The sequence below is a fragment of the Lingula anatina genome, chromosome 7 (assembly GCF_051362555.1).
Source record: "Lingula anatina isolate TDL-2025a chromosome 7, LinAna3.0, whole genome shotgun sequence".
NCBI lineage: Eukaryota > Metazoa > Brachiopoda > Lingulata > Lingulida > Lingulidae > Lingula > Lingula anatina.
In genome coordinates, this window is record NC_141773.1 from 7,890,074 (window position 1) to 7,911,932 (window position 21,859).

The 21,859-nt window shown below is 36.2% G+C and overlaps 2 protein-coding genes across 3 annotated transcripts; both read right to left on the minus strand.

Annotated features, from left to right (window-relative positions):
• Window positions 1–1,225: 1,225 nt before the first annotated feature.
• LOC147760693 (uncharacterized) lies at window positions 1,226–8,127 on the minus strand. 2 transcript variants are annotated; one of them, XM_087018590.1, is made up of 6 exons: window positions 8,035–8,127; window positions 5,229–5,525; window positions 4,662–4,973; window positions 4,351–4,389; window positions 3,639–3,674; window positions 1,226–2,824 (listed from the first exon to the last, which is right to left on the minus strand). In XM_087018590.1, exons 1-6 carry the CDS (start codon window positions 8,087–8,089, stop codon window positions 2,448–2,450), a joined length of 1,116 nt encoding a protein of 371 aa, XP_086874716.1. In that variant the 5' UTR covers window positions 8,090–8,127; the 3' UTR covers window positions 1,226–2,447. The 2 variants fall into 2 exon arrangements, with proteins under 2 accessions (XP_086874716.1, XP_086874715.1); XM_087018589.1 differs by having other exon boundaries at window positions 5,151–5,525.
• A 3,015-nt stretch (window positions 8,128–11,142) lies between these two features.
• Window positions 11,143–21,069, minus strand: LOC106159243 (uncharacterized). Its single transcript, XM_087018586.1, has 6 exons — window positions 20,939–21,069; window positions 19,957–20,331; window positions 18,838–19,149; window positions 18,526–18,567; window positions 13,120–13,155; window positions 11,143–12,304 (listed from the first exon to the last, which is right to left on the minus strand). The coding sequence occupies exons 1-6, from the start codon at window positions 20,991–20,993 to the stop codon at window positions 11,904–11,906; spliced, it is 1,221 nt and encodes a 406-aa protein (XP_086874712.1). The 5' UTR covers window positions 20,994–21,069; the 3' UTR covers window positions 11,143–11,903.
• Window positions 21,070–21,859: the final 790 nt, after the last annotated feature.

The window sequence follows — 21,859 nt, forward strand, 5'->3', positions numbered from 1 at the left end:
CGAATTGGGGGGGGGGGATCAACAAAACATCACTTTTAGCCCACGTCAATAATTCTCCATGAAATAGCCAAATGACCTTGAAAATGAGGGTCAAGGTCAAATTTGACATTTGATTTGGGGGTTTGGGGTATATGTTTGGGGTAGTTTACTATAGCATGCTATGACCAAAAACCAGTGTTTCATGGAGAAATTGCCAAACTCAAGATTTCTGCAATGTCATAAATATTTAAAAATCTATATTAAAAAAGTAATTAAGCAGTCGCTACCAAAGTACGGCTAACCTTAGATATATATATAGGGCATCATTTGCCACTATGATTGGGGCTCTGGGCCTTCCGGTTCTTGAGATCTCGGAAACAAACCTTTTTTGAGCCCGCTTGCTCATTAGCGACCTTGACCTTGACCTACTTGCATAAAAGTAGGTCATTATCTGTGGATTTACCTCAGTATCACTGGCCATAAGGCTCTTAGCCATATGGCTTATACTTTAGGCCTAATGGCAATTTCAAATTTTACAATGTTTGCCTTTAAAAGCCCCTGTGACCTTGAAAAGTAGGTCAAGGTCACTGAAACTGGTTCTGTGGCATATTCTGACCATAGGCTACCTATGATAATTATTTCAGATTTTTTGCGAAAAAAAAACGCGCGGAAAGAATAATAATACTACCAAAAACAATAGTATTCCCCTATGGGGAATCCTAATGATAGAAGTAGCAGAGCCCGTGAATGAAAAGCACTTCCGGTCGCACAGCAGTCGCCAGAGGACGCCCAAACAACGGTCATCTGTCTAGCATAATATCGTAGAAAGATCGTAGAATGGTCGCCACTGATCGCTGATGAAGGTACAGTAATCACACCCTGGTTGCTCAATGGATGCTCAAATATCGCAATGGACGTTGTAGGCTGCACAGTGGACTCACATGGGAGTTGAAAGTCATTCAGGTCGCTGTTAATTGGACATGAAATCCAGCCTTGGTCGTTGAAAACACACATAAGGGTAACAGACACATTTACAAGGACACGGTTTTCTTGCATTGGCGACCATTGAGCGTCCTGCAGGCTACATCTTTGGTCGTAGAGAGTCGCAGAAAGCATGCATTCAGTTATGGGGGCTTTAGTGATACACTGTATTTTGTCGTGCTATTTCTACACTGTAAAGCATATATCGATTTTATCAATGGACATTTTTTATGTCATTTTGAGTCTGGAGTTCATTGTCGCACAAAGTGACTGCCAAATAATTGCATGGACGTGGATTTTATCAAAAGGGTTTTATTTAACAACAAATACGCACATAAAAACTTGTGACGCACAAATTGTAATGAAGAAATTCAAGAAGTTTTCAGTGTTGTTTACTTTTAATTTCATATTATTAACCTTATTATTTACGGATTTTTAATCATATAGAACAATTAAAGGGATTAATAAAATCGGTTTTAATATAATTTATTCCAATGTTAAAATTTTAATTTAATTTAATTTTGATTTAAAAATCACAGAACAACTTTATAATACATGTATGCCTATACGTAAAATAAAATAACCCATGTAACAGCCAGATAAAAACATCTGTTAATATATAAACGAACTGTTTCTTGGCATCCATAAAAACAAACCAATCTAGCTTTTAGGTGAAAAATGCTTATGTATTAATTTATCACATACACCGTTCGACATGTATATTCCTCACTGCAATACTTACTTACAATTGATTAAGCTAGCGACAATTCCTATAAAACCCATAAGTTTAGGCAACAGGTCGAAGACGCTAAAAGCAATAAATGATGATTTATATATCTAGGAATAAATATATTTAAGCAAAGTAATAAGCAACACATTGACACAGTGAAAGCAAATTCTTTGAATCGTCATACGTAATGTGAAAATGCAACGCAGTCTTGGAAAGTAACAAAAGTATTACAGCCAATACCAACAAGTTTTCAACAATTAATTGATTTTATTAATGCCTTAAATCACAGATGTGCTCCCTTAACAGTTTAGTCGTAGCTTGCGACACCAAACTAGCATGTTATCATAATTCAATACTGTACAGTGTGAAAATACTTAAAATCGGAATCAATTACTATAAAATGTTTTGGATGCGTCATATACTTGTATGCAAGAAGCATAACACTTTGATGATTGTATGACATATGCATGTAAATTTAAATGTCTTCAAGTCATTTTGTTATACATTGAACATTGTGGATCTTTTTAATTACGAACCAAGTACATGTTGAGAGGTTCCTGACTGCATGTATAACGAAACATCTTCAACTATTGTACTGCCACAAAATGTGGAGTTCAAAATCGTTAAATCTGCAATTTTCATGATAATTTCCTATTATTTAAGGGTTTAATATTTTTACCCTTAGGTATATTATACAATACAATCACTCATCTGGGCCACCTTTGAATTGACTAGTCTTGAGGTCATCCTTGGAAAATTAAATGTAATTATAGTCACCAATACCATTTGTGGCGGTAGACGGCAATAGGTTCTCTCCAAGTTCCATGTATTGCCCATCTGAACGGTTATCCCGCCGAAGTTCTTCGTAACTATTCGCCAATGCAGTATCGTCATAGTCAACATGAACCTCATCAAAACCAGAGGAATGATCTGTCGCGCGATTCATAGATACTTGGACATTGAATGGACTGTTAACAGTGTTTGTAATAACACTGCCATGTTGCTGTTCAGAAGCTTGTGATTTGAGTCTCCTGGACAATGACCGAGTGCGGAATACAAGGTATGCAATTATGCAAAAAAGGCACATTGCTAACAACGATACCACAATGATTGATACTGTTCCCCCATCAATGCCTGAAATACAAAAGATATAATTTAAATGGGTTGCCAAGTATAATCCTTTCTGATTTTTGTTAACTGAAACATAATATACCCATTGGTACGACCACACTAAAATATTCACCCGGAATGTCTAATGATCTACAACGTTCACATTAATTTATAAGGATGGTACAGAAGCATAGTTAGTCGGATGAGAGTGTCCCAGTACCAAGAAGAGAGGGTGATGGATACAGATTATCGAGTAGAAGTTATCTGACTTTTTTCAACTGAAACATAATATACACATTGGTAGCTCAACTGTAAAATATCAACCCGGAATGTCTTATGATGTGCCACGTTCACGTTTATGATACCGAAGCATGGTTAACCGTATGAGAGTGTCCCAGTACAAAGAGGATTATCAAGTAGAAGTTCACGGTCGGTTACCAAAGCCCCCACCCCGCCCACCCCTTCAACCAACAGGTACTGAGTACTGTACACCTCAGTTTGTGTTCCGCAGTGCTCTTGGTTTAATTACATGTTGTTGTAGTTGGAGACACTGCAAATGTGATATAAGAGAAATACAAAACAGACTATAAATGAATAAATAAATATGTAACCAAGTATATTCCCTGAAAAATAATAAGCGTCACCTAAACTGACTAAGATTGTTTGTATTACAACTGGAAAGGTTGTGGTTGAATGTAAACCTGTATGATCTTCCAATTGGCTATGCCAGATAAAGCGTGAGAATTGACTTAAACCAACGCGTACCTAATGGTTGGGTTAAAAAAAATTTATCATATTTTGAAGCAAACGAAAACAATTTACTCCGAACTGCACCTACCTGCTGTAGATACGGCAACGCTGCTAGTTGAGAGAGCTGAAAAAACATAAAGAGGCACTTATTATTCAATCGACTACTTTGGGCTTGTCGATTCCCTTGCAAAGACAAATAATGCAGAAATTTGGAGCAATAGAATAAAACGAGAACTAGTGAGTGTTGGAGTATATTTTTGGTATCAGAACTGTCATAGATCAATGTGACTATATCATTTTAAATATTGCAAACTTCTAAGAGTTACCAGGCTTTTTGGTCCACTTTTTGAAGGATATTTTACCTTAAAAACGTAATGTTTAAGGCACTCTATTCGGCGTTTACCTGCCAAATTGACTTTTGAAAATGACAATTTTAACTTACAAACAAATCATTGACGGCAATTGGAATCGATTTGTTTCTAAATAACTTCTTGTATATTTCAAAAATAACAACCGACGTCAGGCACTTCTATTTTAGGGAGTTTTTATTATAGTTCTTAACGTCTGTATTAAACATTGGAAATAATTCATAAGTGTACATTTTATCTAAAATATATCTCTACGGCCCAAGTAGATGTGCATATAATAAATGTATGGATGTGCAGTCCATGTAAATAGGTCAAACAGGATAAGGTATAAGAAATGAATGGGGGACTTAACACGTCCATTCTTTTTTATCAGGACAAATAGTTTTAAAATAAGCAATTAAGAAAAATAAATCCAACATAAATTGTACCTACCTGCATTAGTGGATTTCACAGTAGTGGTAGTTGAAGGAGCTAAAAAGGGAATTCAGTCACTTCTAAAGATAAGAAATAATAAATGTACCTCATGCACATCCACAAGCCAAGAAGAATGATTTAGAAAAGCAGTAAAATGAGCACGCACAGGTATAGTGTTGAAATATGTTTTACAGAGTATGTTACAAATAAAGATATAAGCTCTTTGCGGTAAAGTTTAGGTTTTTCCAGCTCTTTATTTTTTGTTCTCAAGTGAAATGAAATGATCAAACTACCAATCCGAGTAAAATACACGAACCAAATATACATACCAGCACTCCCCGGCACTATAACACTTGTTTTGGTTTGACTTGTAAGAGAATCGTGCAGTAGTTGGCAAAAAACTTCAACTGGATCTGCTTGGGTTGCCATCACTTCTACTTCACTTTCCACCAGAAAGGTGTCTCCCTGGGGTGTCACCGTGTTCGAGGTTTCATTCATCTTGACCTGCATCTGGTTAGAACTTTGCATTTTAAACCACTTTATCTCAGGTGCTGGTCTTCCGCCATCAGAGGAACAAGTTACCCGGTAGGTATCTGTGGCGACTTGAGGTCCTCTTGTAATCTGGGGCGGGTTCGGCCGATCTGCAAATCATAAATTATAACATAAAAGAAAATTATCGTAAAGCTCAACAATTTGTGAAACTACCCCATGTGAACGTTTTAAGTTCTATTTTTTGGTTTGAGGAATATTATTTAGTAAAAGACAAAGCAATTACAAAAGTTTTTATTAGCATGAATATTGCACCGACTTTTACTTACACAGTAATTTGAGGGCCTGGACTGGAGTCGTAAAAACGGGATTATTGAATGGGGCGGAAACTTTGCAGTAAAAATTACCCTCATCTGCCAGAGTGACTGTAACAATTGTTAAAGTGAATGATGGATCAGAGACTGTAACCGTCACGTCAGATCTCGTATTATATTCGTTCTGCTTCATGGCATATCCAGTAGAAACTTCTATTCCTGCTATTTGGTTTGCAGTGCCCGTTCCATCTTTGTAGAATACGACGTACTGCGCTGTCTCTCCGGGATCCACTGTGTAACTGCACACAAGGTTTAACGGTTGTGGGTTGCCGCTCTCAGGATTCATGACGTACCCATGGGTCGGCAAATCAGCTAATGTTACCTCTAAACCTATGGTATAAGCACATAGAATTACTATACTCATCAAAAACCCCAGGAAACGTCTAGCAAGAAATCTCTCAATTATCCAATTTGTATCCATGTATCTGAGAGTGTTCATTTCAGTGGTGAGTGTCACACCAGTATTTGAGGTGTATCAATCATTGCAGTCGGATTAAGATGGAAAGTTGCAAGTTAACCTATTGTGTTGGTGCATTGTGTTGACAGGCGTTGGACTGTAGTCAATAATACTGTATACCTGCATAATTGATAATTAGTTAGCAAAATTTACACAAATAGGCGCAGAAAGGTAAAAGGTCATGTTATTCTTCTTGCCTTATCATACCACTATGGCATAAGGGAGGTCAGGTCAACTTTGATAGTAACATAAATATCAGCCAAAATGATATTATCTGATAAAGCAATTTATGAGCTTTCCAAAACATTTTATTTTTTGAAAATCAAGCAAGCCAATCAAAAGTTATCAAATTTTCAAGAATGCTAGTCAGCCACAAAATTTTGAAAAAGTCTTGTATGCAAGCATTTGTAACAGTGGAAGCCAAAAGTGTCACCTAATTGCCCAATCAATTAAACAAAATTGGCATAACTTTTGAATGGAATAAAATATCCATTTGAAATTTTCTGGAAAGTTACACTATGCCAAGAAGAATCTGACAAGATACAATTTTCTGTAATTTATCCATTATTTCCATGGCAACCATTGCTAAATATCAATAGCGGTCGATACTTTTTTTTTTTTTTCATCCTAAGGCTTCAACATCACTGCCCAAAGGCTACTTTTGGATGAAAATGATGCTAAATAACGTGCCGTAATTAAAATAAAAAATAATAGTTTCTAATGTATCTGTTGCTATAGAAATTGTCATTATGATAGCTGTTGCTATGGTAACAGTTTGAATTATTTTTTACACATTATCATGAATTTTTAAACTGAATATGAAGTGGGAAACACTCTTGGTACTCAGTTTATGAATTTAAGTTAAATAGTAAACAAATACTCTGTCACTGTTGCCATGGCAACCAATATTACAATGACAATTGCATATACGATTTTAAGGTTTAACTAGTAAAAATGCCAGAATGCACAATGAAAATAAATAATATCCGATTTTGGTAAGTTATAATTTTGCAAAAAAAAAAAATTAATTGATATTGGACATCATAGCAGGTAGGTAATACAAAAACCAGCGAGATTTTTTGGAGAGAGTTTTAGGAATTTTCTTTCTTTTTTTCTTTTTTTTTTTCTTTTTTTGTGTGTGTTAAGAAAAAATAAATAAATACTTCTTTTGTTCACTTTTGTTCGACTTTCATTAACCATTCTAGAGTTATTGCATATCTCCATGATTTTAAGATTCCCCTTTTTATGTTCACTAACGAGTTAGCCCCATCAATATCGTACGTAATTTCATACTTTGTTTGAAAAATAAAATAAACTCTATATTCTTGAATTGCAGACGTTTTATCAATATCATTGGGTTTCGTGAACAATTCAAAGATTTTCTGATTAGATATTCTGATATGTTGATCCTCTTTGGGTGCTGAAAGTACAGTTGCTTTTTCATCAGCAGAACAGCTTGGTGCGTTCGCCATTTTGTTTGCCGTAAGATCAAAGTCACTGATTTTCTAACGGCTGTTACGGCTCTGTCTTACCAAAAAATGATAAATAGATAACTAAATTGAACCAAGAATTAGTTTAATTATCTAGGTAGGGGTAACAGAATTTTCAGAACTTCGTTACTCTAACTGTAAAACACGATTAAAAACTTTACAAGCTAGTTGTGGTTGCTGTTTTCGGTTAAATCAACTTCTGTAACCCCTCAGTCGAACGGTTGGATCATTCTCTGCATGAATATGTGGCCAAATACGACGAAATAACATCCGGGACGCCGTACGGAGCTTTTATTTTAGAAAAATGGCGCGAAACGCGCAGGTTGAGCAAAATTCTTTAATAGTGGGTACCAAACGAGGAAGTGAAATCACCGGCGATTTCTCGCAGCATTTTCGTGGCTGGAGGCTAACAACAGAGACATGATACATTGTTACACATATTGTTCGAAAGCCCATTCAATGCACTTTTTAAATATACTTTCATATTTATCATAGGACCCAAATCCTGGAAGTAATGATGGAAAACAAACAGCGAGGTTAGATTTCTTCCCGTTTTCGACTGCGTGAGCGGTGTGACCTGACCTCCCTAGTGGCATCAAAAACTTCTATTGGGTGCGTAGTACTCCTACTATGAAGGAAGTATTTTTTACGATTGGCCTCATAATATAACCTAAAGAGCCATAATAATTTTTTTTTATCGTAAATGTTAGAAATTGTCATCATCTTGTTTAAAATGGCGTGTGAAGTTGTTTTTGTTCTTTATCTTTTGAAAACGCGCCACGTGGGGGGTCTATAGAAGCGATCATCCTGTTGTTTATGCGGAGGTTAAGCTGACGAATCTTCAAGACTATTAAATTATTTTAAAGTATAGAATATCATGCTTAGTCCCTACCTTCAGTTGTATATGGAGTTACAAACAGCAGCACATAAACACACCACGTCTTCATTTTTCCTCCGTGATGTTGCCTTTAGCCGCAGGTACAGGTACTTCCTGGGGTTTTTTTATTGGCAGCTAAAAATAACAACCCCGTCGCTCCCCGATAATCAACAAAACACACCTAACACAATTAACCTGCTGTATACAGAACGTTATGCTGGAAAATTTTCAGCATCGGTAAATTACTGTAGGCCTACTTGAGAGTGGATCACTGCTATTCTATTTTCCGAAATATGTCAAGAAAGGGCAAATATTATTGAAATCGCTCTTATAAGGACTTGGCTTCATAGGTACATAAGGAAACTGTCAAGTGATTGCATGATGCACGAAAATGTTTTATAAGCGGTTTTATTTAATAATAAATGCGTGCATGAAAACCTGCAATACAAAGTCTCTAGTAGAAATTCAAGCGACTTCCATTTATAATATTATTGTAAAATCCCTTTCTACAAATCTAATTTGTACTCAAATAATACAATTAAAGGAATAAACAAGCAAACATACGAATAAACAAGCAAGCAAGACTTTAATTTAATATCAGCCTAACTATCCAGCACTTTTTAAATTAAAACACAGAACGGATTTTACGATTTTTCTCATCCAAGAACATTTGTCTTCAAATAGGACGTAAAGATTAAAACACTTGGTTAAAATATAAACTATAAACTACAAAACATAGGCCACACTTTTTTATTTTCATGGATGACATCCTGCGCGCGCACCGATTTTCGTCCGTTCTCCAAAAAAAAAAAAAACACCTCCAAGGAAGTCGGTTGTCGCAAACGTCGTTATTGAATTTGCCGGAAAATGCAATCGGCAATCCTCGGCTAATTCCGCAAGCTCCATACTGTCATTGTCGAGCGCGGAGACATCCGAGTAGCTCCGAGTGCGGAAAATGAGCTTTCTGTGCATGCGTATTATCACCACATGGAAATATGGCCGCTTGCCGTCAAATTCATCTCTAGCATTAATTTCAAAATACACGACAATTAAAGTCATAAAGAGAACGGGGGCCGTCGTTTTGGATTGGTTTGCCATTGATATTGGACATGGAGATATCACCCTTTTACAGTTATACAAAATGCTGATCATCACCCGGAAAATTTCAGTGACATTCTGTCCAAAGCAGCACATACCAGGTTTTTTTTGTAGCGTAAAAAGGGTCGACAAGAGCGTCGTGGTATTTGGTGGACTGAAGGTCGGGCAGGCCACCCGATAGTTGGCTGCTACGTGTGAGTCGAAGTAGACAAAATGGCATCGACCGAAATTACCTTTTTTAGATTTGGTAGTACTGTAGGAAGCATAGGCCTATCTTTGCCTCATTTTTTTAACAATTCTGTGAAGTGTTTACAATGCTTTAATTTTCTGAGAGTACAAATAAAGACACGCTGTTTATTTGATATTTGTTTTATTGATTGCTATACCAACAAAATGCATGAAATAACCTTAAATAGATTTGGTAATATGCAGCATTTATATTCATGACTTTTTACCTTTCTACGAAGTAGGCCCTATTTACAATGCTTTAATATTTTGAGAGCATGGATAAAGACATATTGTTAGTTTGATACGTGTTTCTGTGGTAAATTAGTGTTTCCAGCTGTGTACTGAAAACATAACTTTTCTTAAGCAGTTTTTTTTTTTTTTTTTTTTTTTTTTTTTTGGACTGTTTTTTTTTTTTTTTTTTTTTCGCCCGCTCGCACCCATTTTGGGGTCCCCAGAGGATGTCATCCATAAAAATAAAAAAGTGTGGCCATAAGTAAAACTAGAGAAGCACTCCGAGAGCGCAGACCTCCGCCAAGGCAGCAAAGTCTCCACCCAATGCCGTTTCACCCCTAAATTTTCATTCTATAATGATTTAGTTTTTTTATATTATTGATTGATTAATGATTCTGATCACTACCAAAAACTAACCATCTGTTCCTTGGCCCACTTCTGACAATTCCTGAAAATTCCATCAAAATCGGTCCAAAACTTTTTCTGTAATGTTGCTAACAGACAGATAGACATACATGTATAGACAGACAGACAAACTAACGGAACTTAAATCATAACCTCCTTGGCGGAGGTAAAAAAAACCTATCTAGCTTTAAGTAAACAATGCTAGCGTTTAATCCTTCACACACACGGTTCATCAGGCTCATACATACAAAATTATCAACGCTTGATAAAGGTAGCTATGGTTCGTATACAATCTGAAAGATGAGGCAAGCTGGCAGTTCTATAAAGTTATAATTGGCTAATAAATGATATATTTTAAAATGAATTCTTCATTTAAACAAGGCAATACCATTTGTGAACGACTGTATAAAAATACAATGAATCTAAGGCGGTTCTTTACAGTGATATCTTAACAACACATAGTCAGAGTAATAATAGGTAACATTGATTTCTAGGTCTTTCATCAAAATATGAAAATGCAACACGACACGGTGTGTTCACTCCCACACCCGCCAACACACACACACGCGCGCGCACGTGCACACACGTAGACGCACACAGAAATTTCTAGCATAACACATTTCACCTCTTATTGATGTGTTTGTATGCAAATATTTGGTATTTTAAATTGACGGGCATATAATTAAGCTCAGTAAGGATGGAATCTAAAAGAAATATAACAAAAATACTTAAATAGATAAATAGATATTAAAAACATATATACACACTGGACAATAGAATTGTCACCCCCTGAATCAGAGTAATCAAAGTTAAAATGCTTGGTCTACTTAAAATGTAACTAATGAGTATAAAACCACTGTACAATGGAATTGTATTGTTGGTCTTTTTGTGAAATCTGATGTTAATAAAATGAAACCAGGAGCATATCATTCCACTGTCATTTATCTCCCCCAAAGTATTAGTTCAGTAGGGGTGACACTTCTATTGTCCAGTGTGTGTATCTTAAAAATCGAGAAAAAATATTTTTAAATTTTTTAAATAATTTCCAAATCCTTATGTAACACTACACATTGCGCTAACGGTTTTAAGTGATTCTTACAGAGCATAAAACCTCAATGTAATAAAAGCCAATCATTTATAAAAGATTATTGAGATATATTCCTCAATGCAATACTTACTTACAATTGATTAAGCTAGCGACAATTCCTATAAAACCCAAAAGTTTAGGCAACAGGTCGAAGACGCTAAAAGCAATAAATGATGATTTATATATCTAGGAATAAATATATTTAAGCAAAGTAATAAGCAACACATTGACACAGTGAAAGCAAATTTTTGAATCGTCCTACGTAATGTGAAAATGCAACGCAGTCTTGGAAAGTAACAAAAGTATTACAGCCAATACCAACAAGTTTTCAACAATTAATTGATTTTATTAATGCCTAAAATCACAGATGTGCTCCCTTAACAGTTTAGTCGTAGCTTGCGACACCAAACTAGCATGTTATCATAATTCAATACTGTACAGTGTGAAAATACTTAAAATCGGAATCAATTACTATAAAATGTTTTGGATGCGTCATATACTTGTATGCAAGAAGCATAACACTTTGATGATTGTATGACATATGCATGTAAATTTAAATTTCTTCAAGTCATTTTGTTATACATTGAACATTGTGGATCTTTTTAATTACGAACCAAGTACATGTTGAGAGGTTCCTGACTGCATGTATAACGAAACATCTTCAACTATTGTACTGCCACAAAATGTGGAGTTCAAGATCGTTAAATCTGCAATTTTCATGATAATTTCCTATTATTTAAGGGTTTAATATTTTAACCATTAGGTATATTATACAATACAATCACTCATCTGGGCCACCGTTGAATTGACTAGTCTTGACATCATCCTTGGAAAGTTAAATGTAATTATAGTCACCAATACCATTTGTGGCGGTAGACGGCAACAGGTTCTCTCCAAGTTCCATGTATTGCCCATCTGAACAATTATCCCGCCGAAGTTCTTCGTAACTATTCGCCAATGCAGTATCGTCATAGTCAGCATGAACCCCATCAAAACCAGAGGAATGATCTGTCGCGTGATTCATAGATACTTGGATATTGAATGGACAGCTGTTAACGTTGTTTGAGTGTTCTGTTACATTGTTTGTAATAACAGTGTTATGTTGCTGTTCAGATGCTTGTGATTTGAGTCTTCTGGACAATGACCGAATGCGGAATACAAGGTATGCAATTATGCAAAAAAGGCACATTGCTAACAACGATATCACAATGATTGATACTGTTCTCCCATCAATGCCTGTAATACAACAAATATAATTTAAATGGGTTGCCAAGTATAATCCTTTCTGATTTTTGTTAACTGAAACATAATATACCCTTTGGTACGACCACACTAAAATATTCACCCGGAATGTCTAATGATCTACAACGTTCACATTTAATTTATAAGGATGGTACAGAAGCATAGTTAGTCGGATGAGAGTGTCCCAGTACCAAGAAAAGAGGGTGATGAATACAGATTATCGAGTAGAAGTTATCTGACTTTTGTCAACTGAAACATAATATACACATTGGTAGCACCACTGTAAAATATCAACCCGGAATGTCTTATGATGTGCCACGTTCACGTTTATGATACCGAAGCATGGTTAACCGTATGAGAGTGTCCCAGTACAAAGAAGATTATCAAGTAGAAGTTCACGGTCGGTTACCAAAGCCCCCACCCCGCCCACCCCTTCAACCAACAGGTACTGAGTACTGTACACCTCAGTTTGTGTTCCGCAGTGCTCTTGGTTTAATTACATGTTGTTGTAGATGGAGACACTGCAAATGTGATATAAGAGAAATACAAAACAGACTATAAATGAATAAATTAATATGTAACCAAGTATATTCCCTGAAAAATAATTAGCGTCACCTAAACTGACTAAGATTGTTTGCATTACAGCTGGAAAGGTTGTGGTGGAATGGAAAACTGTATGATCTTCTAATTGGCTATGCCAGATAAAGCGTGAGAATTGACTTAAACTAACGAGTACTTTATGGTTGGCTTGAAAAGTTTTTATCATATTTTGAAGCAAACGAAAACAATTTACACCGAACTGCACCTACCTCCTGTAGATTTTGCAGGTTTGTTAGCTGAGAGAGCTGAAAAAAACATAAAGAGGCACTTATTACACAGCACAAAAAGTCAATTTTCAGCTCTTTTACTCTTCAGGAAATGGGTCTGAATATTCTCTTTACAAGCCTTTTCAACGGTGTAAAGCTCTACCGGAAAGGTCAGGGTCTACGGGTTTACTACCCTTTTATGCCTAAGCTTAAAATTGTAGTTGCACTATTACTACGTCTTTCCGATCAAGTATAGGCGTCTAAAAACAACCTCTTTACAACTCCTTTCCGATCAAATATAGGCGATTTTTGACACGTCTTTATAACCCTTTTCCGATGAAGTAAATGCGATATGAGGTATGTCATTATAACCCTTTTCCGATCAAATAAAGGCAATTTCAGGTAAGTCTTTACAACCCTTATCTAATCAAATATGGACGATTATAGTTATTTCGATTACTTATAGCACTGATAATGTTTCAAATTCATGTAGCATTTCATTTAATGAGAGGAAGGCTTGTGAATTTTCATTTATAGTAATTTATTGCAAAAAACAACAACCATTACAATGCAGTGGGGATTATGTTTATAAAGCGCAACACAGCTACTATATTTCACAAGTGGAAAGTAATCTTACACTAATGTATTATTTTGTACACTCATTATACGCACACCCTAAACAATAGCGAATACCATTTAAAATATACCTAGTAAAATAATTACGCAAATAAATACGAACCACATTTAAATACGACTTTCCAGAACAAAATCTAAGCAAAAGTACAATTATAGGAACGTCACAGATTCATAAATAGAGGCTTTTTCCATTATTTATCTGACATCTGGTAAACATATGAGGAAAACGAAAACGACTACTACTTATCCATCGACTTAATGTATTTGCAGAGAGTGGCCACTCGTTAAATAACATGCCAATTATGTGTGCCCTAATTGCCCGACCCCGTTTTAAGAATTACACTCATTAGGTATTTTTGTTCACATTGAGTAAGGCGATGAAGCCAAGTTTCCAAGCAAAGATGAAATATTGTCACCAAAACCCCTACAAAATGCGTAGCCTAAAGAAATAGAATAACATTAAAAATACGGGAAAATTAAAAAGAAGAGAAACGCAACACATTTTGTACCTGAAATATCCGACTAACTTAAAGTATTTAATCAAAATCAAATAAATGCTGCTCAAATTCTAAGAGAAAAATTTACTTTCAGAATAAATCTGTAGAAAATACAGCTAATTATTTCTTGAAGTGTGTGAAACGTTCATGTTATTTAGCGTGATTCGTGAAGCACCCCATTCACGCGACTTGTGAATGCAATTGTTTATTCTCCACCCTTCGTGAAACGAAGACATTATACCCGGTGATACGTGATTTTCAGGATATTTTTAAAATGCCTACTATCAGTGAGATAATAATGCACTGTAATTTGTGCATTGATGATTTAGCTTCCCGCGTACTGTAGTCATTTGGACTTTCAAGAATGGGCCTGAATTATTACATATCAGTTTACTTGGGATCACAGCAAAATAATATACAAATATATGTTCAAATATAAGAAGTACTGATCTCATTGTAATAACAATATATATAAAAACAGTAAGTAAAAATCAATCACCGTAAAGGAGATATATTAACATTTTTCATGTTGAATACTGTGGTATTATCTAATCTACAACTTTGGATTCTAATCGTCCTTGCGTGTAAATTATTTTCCACACATCAAATCGCCCTTGCGTGTAAATTATTTTCCACACATCAATTTGAGCACTTCTTTAGCCTGGCACACCCCCGCGTCAGATATTTCTGCCGTTGCCCCTTTCAACGTCTTCCCTTTGTTCTGTGCTGCTATCGCCCTTTCCTTTTTTCCAGCGCGGTGTCCTTCTTAACGGTTTCTGTGAAGATATAACGAAATGATATCAAAATATAATGTGTAATAACGTATTAAACATAACTGGGTAAAGGGAACAGCATGTCTGACTAAAAAAAATTCAGAGAAATATCAGGATTGAGAATTACAAGAATGCATGTAGCCTACCATTACAACAGACATGGAGAATGTAATAAAATCAAAGACTTGGTAATTTATCAACACACATTGATAATCAATTATTAAAGATAAAAATACATGAATATTATGAAAATAACAAAAGGAATAAAACCACTTACTGTCTTCATCCTCTCGTTTTTCCTGTACATATACTCTGTACTCTGTCTCTGTGGCTATCTTCACACCACACCACATCCTCCCCTTTGTAGTTGCGATTTAACATTCGTTGTTTAGGGGTGGTCGGCTCATGTCTTAGTTAAACTAACTCTTATCAAAATAACACGATCCAGGTCTGGGCCCCTAGGGACGTGTGTTTTGACAGCGCCCCTGGTTAAAAGCTTTGAGATTGTTTTTAAATTTGGGACGTTAGAGTTTAGATTGAAGTATAAAAGTCCCTTAGATGCGTTATCACGTGTTTGTGAAGAGATGACAACGGTGATAGAACGTGCACGTGTCCGTCTTATAATTCTGATTCGAATTATGTTAGATAACTATTTATTGCCGTATTCAATATTATCGGCTGTTGTTTCACTTCGGTATGATGTGAGAGAGGTGTCTGGCCTCTGTATGTGTTTGACCTGAAGGCCGACTGTACGAGATACACACAGTGCGGCTGGGGAAACGAAAAAAAAGGGGGGTTGGACTGGTTGCAGAAAGCGCTTTTCGGTCAACAAGTGACCTTCATCAGCTGCAGAGTCCTGAAAAAAAGAGGGGGGGGACTGTGCTTAAACAAAGAAGTGAGAAACCAAAACACTTGGTTTAAGCCTTCATCACCGCGTTTGGAGAGAGGTTACATAAAAGATTAAATAGCTTATTGGCCACCATGCTGCTTGTTATATTGACCTCAGCTCATAAGTCATCTCTCGACCATCGTGTTTCAATGGTACTTCGTGTGAAAACTGTGTTAATTACTGGTAGCAATCCCCATACAAATACAACCGAATCCGGCTGTCATCTAAAGCAGGCCTGTCCTTCTCTGTCAAAGTCCAGAACTTATAAACAAAATAGCCGGCGATTTACTTATTTTCATGTGAAAAATGAATTTCTATGAAGAAATCAGTATATTGCGATATGATACATTTTCATTAGCAGAAGCCGTGTAAAAGTGATACACGATGTACGTTTAATGTGCAGTGATTCTTCACTTACGTGGTTTAACCACCTCCTCTTCGTCACCCACTATGAGCAAGATATGATCATCAATAGAAAAGTACTCCTGTTATATACGTATTACGGCACATCATACTGATAATGTTTGCTATATATCAACATATTTATCGCTGCTTAACCTTGCAAAATAACAATGGTCTTATAGTTATTCAGTTTTTCAAGCAAGGTTTTTTATGACAGCTAGTTTAGAACTAATGGTTTACTTATGGTTCTAGACATGGTCTATCGAGCGAAATCTTATCGTGGGATGTACTACGATCAGTTGTGGGGCAACACTTATTCATCAAAAAAATTCTAATGCATCTCCAGTCAACATTGGTATTAAAGTATTTTTGTTTTCGTCTTTTAGCTGGATGAAATATTGAAGGAGACCGTGACGTACATTGTTGTTAGTCGGGCTTTGTTGAAATTTCCCCGCCACCAGCGCATAGTGTGACACATCTTTATCCTTTTTTGTTTGTTCTCCGCTCAGTGTTGATTAAATATTAGAACGTTTAACGGTCACCCGCTGGTTCTTCCAACTCCCTTATTAATTAAAGATTGGTTGCACCACTGCACACGCTGATTCAATGCATAAGCACTACGTCATTAGTGTAATAAACTTAAGATCTATTTAAACTGCCGCAGTCTATATCGCGATCGACTAAGGAATCTTTATTAATACACCTTATTAATTGAAAAAAAAAAAATACACTGACTGTGTATCATGATTTCACTGAAATGATTTTTACTCCGGAGACACCTTAAAACGTATCCTATAAAATCCAGATTGTAAGCGCAAGTGTGATTAACAATTTCTATAGTACAAGCGACAAGTTAAATGCTAGTCAGGTATGTTGCTGCAACCAGAGTTGCATATCCAAGGCCGCGGCCAAACTTTTAATAATCAAACAGAATGGCCTTTGACCAAGTCTTATTCATTATAATTCATTGCAATTTTATGGAAATAATGATCATGCTTTAAATATAGACTTTGATATCGCTTCTAAGCAATCTGTATTAATTTAAGAGAAATGAAATGATGAATAACAAAATATGATAAGCCCTCGGGGGAAGCTTCCTCAGGAGAGATGTTCTAATGATCGGGATGATCACGCCTTTCGACAGTATATACATGTAGCGCACCTAAGATAATAAAATGGAATTTTGAAATGAATTAACAATATAAATCTTTCAGTTCCATTGAAATCTCATGTTCTTAAATGTCAGTCACAATCCAATAACGACCGTCACATAATACCAAGGCGGAAAAACGTTGTTCAGTCGCGAAGAAAGACGAACGAGATTACGCCTGTTGAAAGGCCGTGTAAAAGAGAAAGGGGTACTCCTGCGCGGAAAAACGTCATTCAGTCGCGCGTTGTAAAGGCCAGCTTGCACTGTTCCGACGTCATTCCGCGGAGGCTGAAAAATCGGAAAGATTTGTTTTTGTGCTGTGTTATTCAATCGACAACGTGCCGAGAGAAAACTAATTATAATCCTTGCATCACTGGGGGCTTGTCGATCCCATTGCAAAGAAATAATGCAGAAATGTGGAGCAATAAAATAAAATAAAATATGAACGAGTGAGTGTTGGAGTATATTTTTGGTATCGGAAGTCTCATAGATCAATGTGACTATATTATTTTAAATATTGCCAACTTTCAAGAGTTGAAAGGCTTTTTGGTTCACTTTTTGAAGGATATTTACATTTAAAACTTAATGTTTAAGGCACTCTTTTCGGCGTTTACCTGCCAAATTGACTTTTCCTCTGAAAACGACAATTTTCACTTACTAACAAATCATTGACGGCAATTGGAATCGGGGTTTCATTCGATTTTAGTTTGATTTGTTTCTAAATTACTCACCAGTTATTTAGAAAGCTATGTCATCTTGTATATTTCAAAAATATCAACCGACGTCAGGCACTTATATTTCAGGGGTTTTTATATAGTTCTTAACGTAAGAATTAGACTTTGGATTATTTCAAAAGTGTACATTTTATTTTACTTTTAATTCTACGCCCAAGTAGATAAACATATAATAAATGTACGGATGTGCATTCCATGTAAATAGGTAAAACCGGATAAGGCATGAGAAATGAATGGGGGACTTAATACGTCCATTCTTTTTTATCAGGACAAATAGTTTTAAAATGAAGCAATTAAGAAAAATAAATGCATCATAAATTGTACCTACCTGCATGATTAGTTGATTTCATAGTAGTGGTAGTTGAAGGAGCTAAAAAAGATATTCAGTCACTTCTTAAGATACGTGATAATAATTGTACCTCATGTACATCCACGAGCCAAGAAGAATGATTCAGATAAGCAGTAAAACGAGCACGCACAGGAATAGTGTTGAAAATGTTTTACAGAGTATGTTACAAACAAAGATATAAGCTCTTTGCGGTAAAGTTAAGGCTTTTCCAGTACCTTATTTTGGTCCGCAAGTGAAGTGAAATGAACAAACTACCAATCCGAGTAAAATACACAAACCAAATATATATACCAGCACTCTCAGGCACTATAACACTTGTCTTGGTTTGACTTGTAAGAGAATCGTGCAATAGTTGGCAAAATACTTGAGTTGGATCTGCCTGGGTTGCCATCACTTCTACTGCACTTTCGACCAGAAAGGTGTCTCCCTGGGGTGTCACCGTGTTCGAAGTTTCATTCATCTTGACCTGCATCTGATCAGAACTCTGCATTTTAAACCATTTTATCTCGGGTGCTGGTCTGCCGCCATCAGAGGAACAAGATACCCGGTAGGTGCCTGTAGCGACTTCAGGTCCTCGTGTAATCTGGGGTGGGTTTGGTCGATCTACAAAGTAGTACAATTATAAGTTACATATGAAATCATATCTTTGCCACTAAACCAAACCAAATGAAACCATATGGTTTCAAAAACATAGATATAACAAATGTTTTCGTCGAATACATTCAGAATATGATATTTAAGGAAGTATGTTCTGCTTTCTGTTTGTGCTACAGTATATATAACCCTTTGTTGTTTCCATCAATAATCATTTGAATATTAATGTAATTGTTTGTGCAAAAATAATGCCCTACACATTACTACTTTATTTGGTGGACTTTTACGAACCGGAGTCACGGATAAACAGAGTAAGTTTACGACCAAAATATTTTAGAAGTGCAGTTGTAAAGTTTTTCTTTGGCTGACCAAGTGATTAATTAAGTTTATCCTTTGTCATGTCGACTCTCTTTGAATCATATAAGAAAATAGTCGAAATTGTTAATATGCGTTATAGGGAACATACGCTTGCTTCATACATGTATGTAACTTAAACATAATACAACAGACGGTGCGCATGAAACATTCAAGAAGTATGAGAGTCATGCCGACATTTCGTACGAGTCTTTAAGATGACCCATTCATACAATTACAGCTATATATGATTACTGGTGAAATGAAAGTGATAACACCTAGAAGATGGCGCACAACCTCTAATGGTAAACGCTATATTATTTCCATATTTAAGGTTTTGGTCCATGCCTACTAAATTAGTAATGATTTCCTCCCTTATTTCTTCTAAATCATCCTTAACTTTCAATACATCCTCTCTATGGACAGAAATCGAACATGCTAATACTTCAGTGATTTACTTACAGAGTAAACTAAGGATTTGCTCGTCAGTTGTCACGGTGGCTACATTGAATTCAGTGTTAACACGACATCTATAGCTCCCCTCATCTGCCATGGTGACTCCACCGATTGTTAACGTGAATGAAGGATCAGAGCCTGAAGCCGTCACATCAGCTCTATTGGTATAGCTGTTGAATTTCCTGGGAGTTCCATCAGATACCTGTATAGCTACTATTTGGTTTGCTGTGTCAGTTCCATCTCTGAAAAAAACCACATACGACGCCGTCTCTCCGGGATCCACTGTGTAACTGCACATAAGGTTAAGTGGTTGTGGGTTGCCGCCCTCAGGATTCATGACGTATCCATTGACAGGCAAACCAGCTAATGTTACTTCTAACCCTAAAAAAGGATATACATCTTTCATTTCAATGGCAAATGTAGCAAATGGCAATCCACCTATATTATCAAAAGAGAATAGAGATATTTATGTTATCGTGGGAAGCATTCAAGCCTGTGACGATTGATAAAAATGAACAAAATTCTGTGTATCAATCCTAGCAATTGGTTTGAATCTTAAGATGCTAGTTATTTGCATTTGTTTTCTTGTTTGAACGGAGACAGGTATTGGATTGTTATAGTAAGCTTAGGTACTTTATCAAGGTTGGGCCAGTAAAATGAGGTCATGTCTGTTTATCCTTATTTCTGCAACATCCATCTTAATTCAATCGACTGCTAAGCATTTATACCAGGAAGTAATGGTGGGACCCGTCCCAGCCAAGATGAAGCTTTTTTAGTTACTTTATACCCCTTGCAGGGTAATTATCAAAAGATTTATTATGTTCATTTTTTGTTTTGATGAGGAAAATACCATTCTGTTGATAAATCGAGTAGGGGAGTTTGAGGAGGACGCATACCCCGGTATCTATGACCAAGGATAAGCTGAAATAATTTTTAGATGACTCATATACTTTGAAGCAGCGTACATTGCAACACGTTTACTTCCTACCTTTAGTTGTATATGGAGCTACACAGATCAGCACATAAAGACACCACGTCTTCATCTTCTTCCTCTGTGTTGTCTCTCGTCGAATGTACCTTAATAAGCCGCAGTCACTTTTGTAATGAGAGGTAAAAATAACATCCTCCGCAGCACAACTAACACAATTAACCGTCCGTACAAAGTGTGTTGCTGTATAAATTGCAGCATCATTGTATTTTTTATTTGTAAAGGGTAAATCATTGCTGTGCTATTTTCTTAAATAAGTGAACAAAGTGCAAATATTGAAACATTTATTTATAATACAAAGAAAAAAAACAGAACATTCACAATTTTTAATAAATGTGCTTTCAGAAACTAAGCCCGAAACTGGATGCTAAGTGTATTAAACTTATCTATATTTACAGTGCATTTTAGCACAACTGCATCTTAAGTCACAAAGAAGCCTCAATAATTTTATTCTCCTCTTTTCACTAAAAAACTAATGGTAGAAGTAACAGAACTCGAGACTAAACATTTCAGCACTCCAGGTTGCACAGCAGTCGCTAAAGGACGCCCAAAAAACGGTCATCGGTCTAACAGGAGGCACTAATCGCCGATATAGATACAGAAAATGCAACGTTTGCTCAACGGACACTCGAACATGGTAAAGGACTCCGTAGGTTGCACAGTGGATGCACGGGGGAGGCAGGCAAGTCGTTCAGAAGACGCACAGACCGCCGGCAGTTTTACAGGAAATCTAGATTTGGCCGTTGAAAAGACACATCGCAGCAGAAAAAATAATAACATCACTGGTGGATCAACATTATTAAGTCGGTGGGACATAAATGTACAGTATCCAGGGCCACACCTTTCTATCGAAGCCTATAAAGTAGCATATATACTCCCCCAGGAAAAAGTATCACTCATACCGCAGTTATGAATAGTACT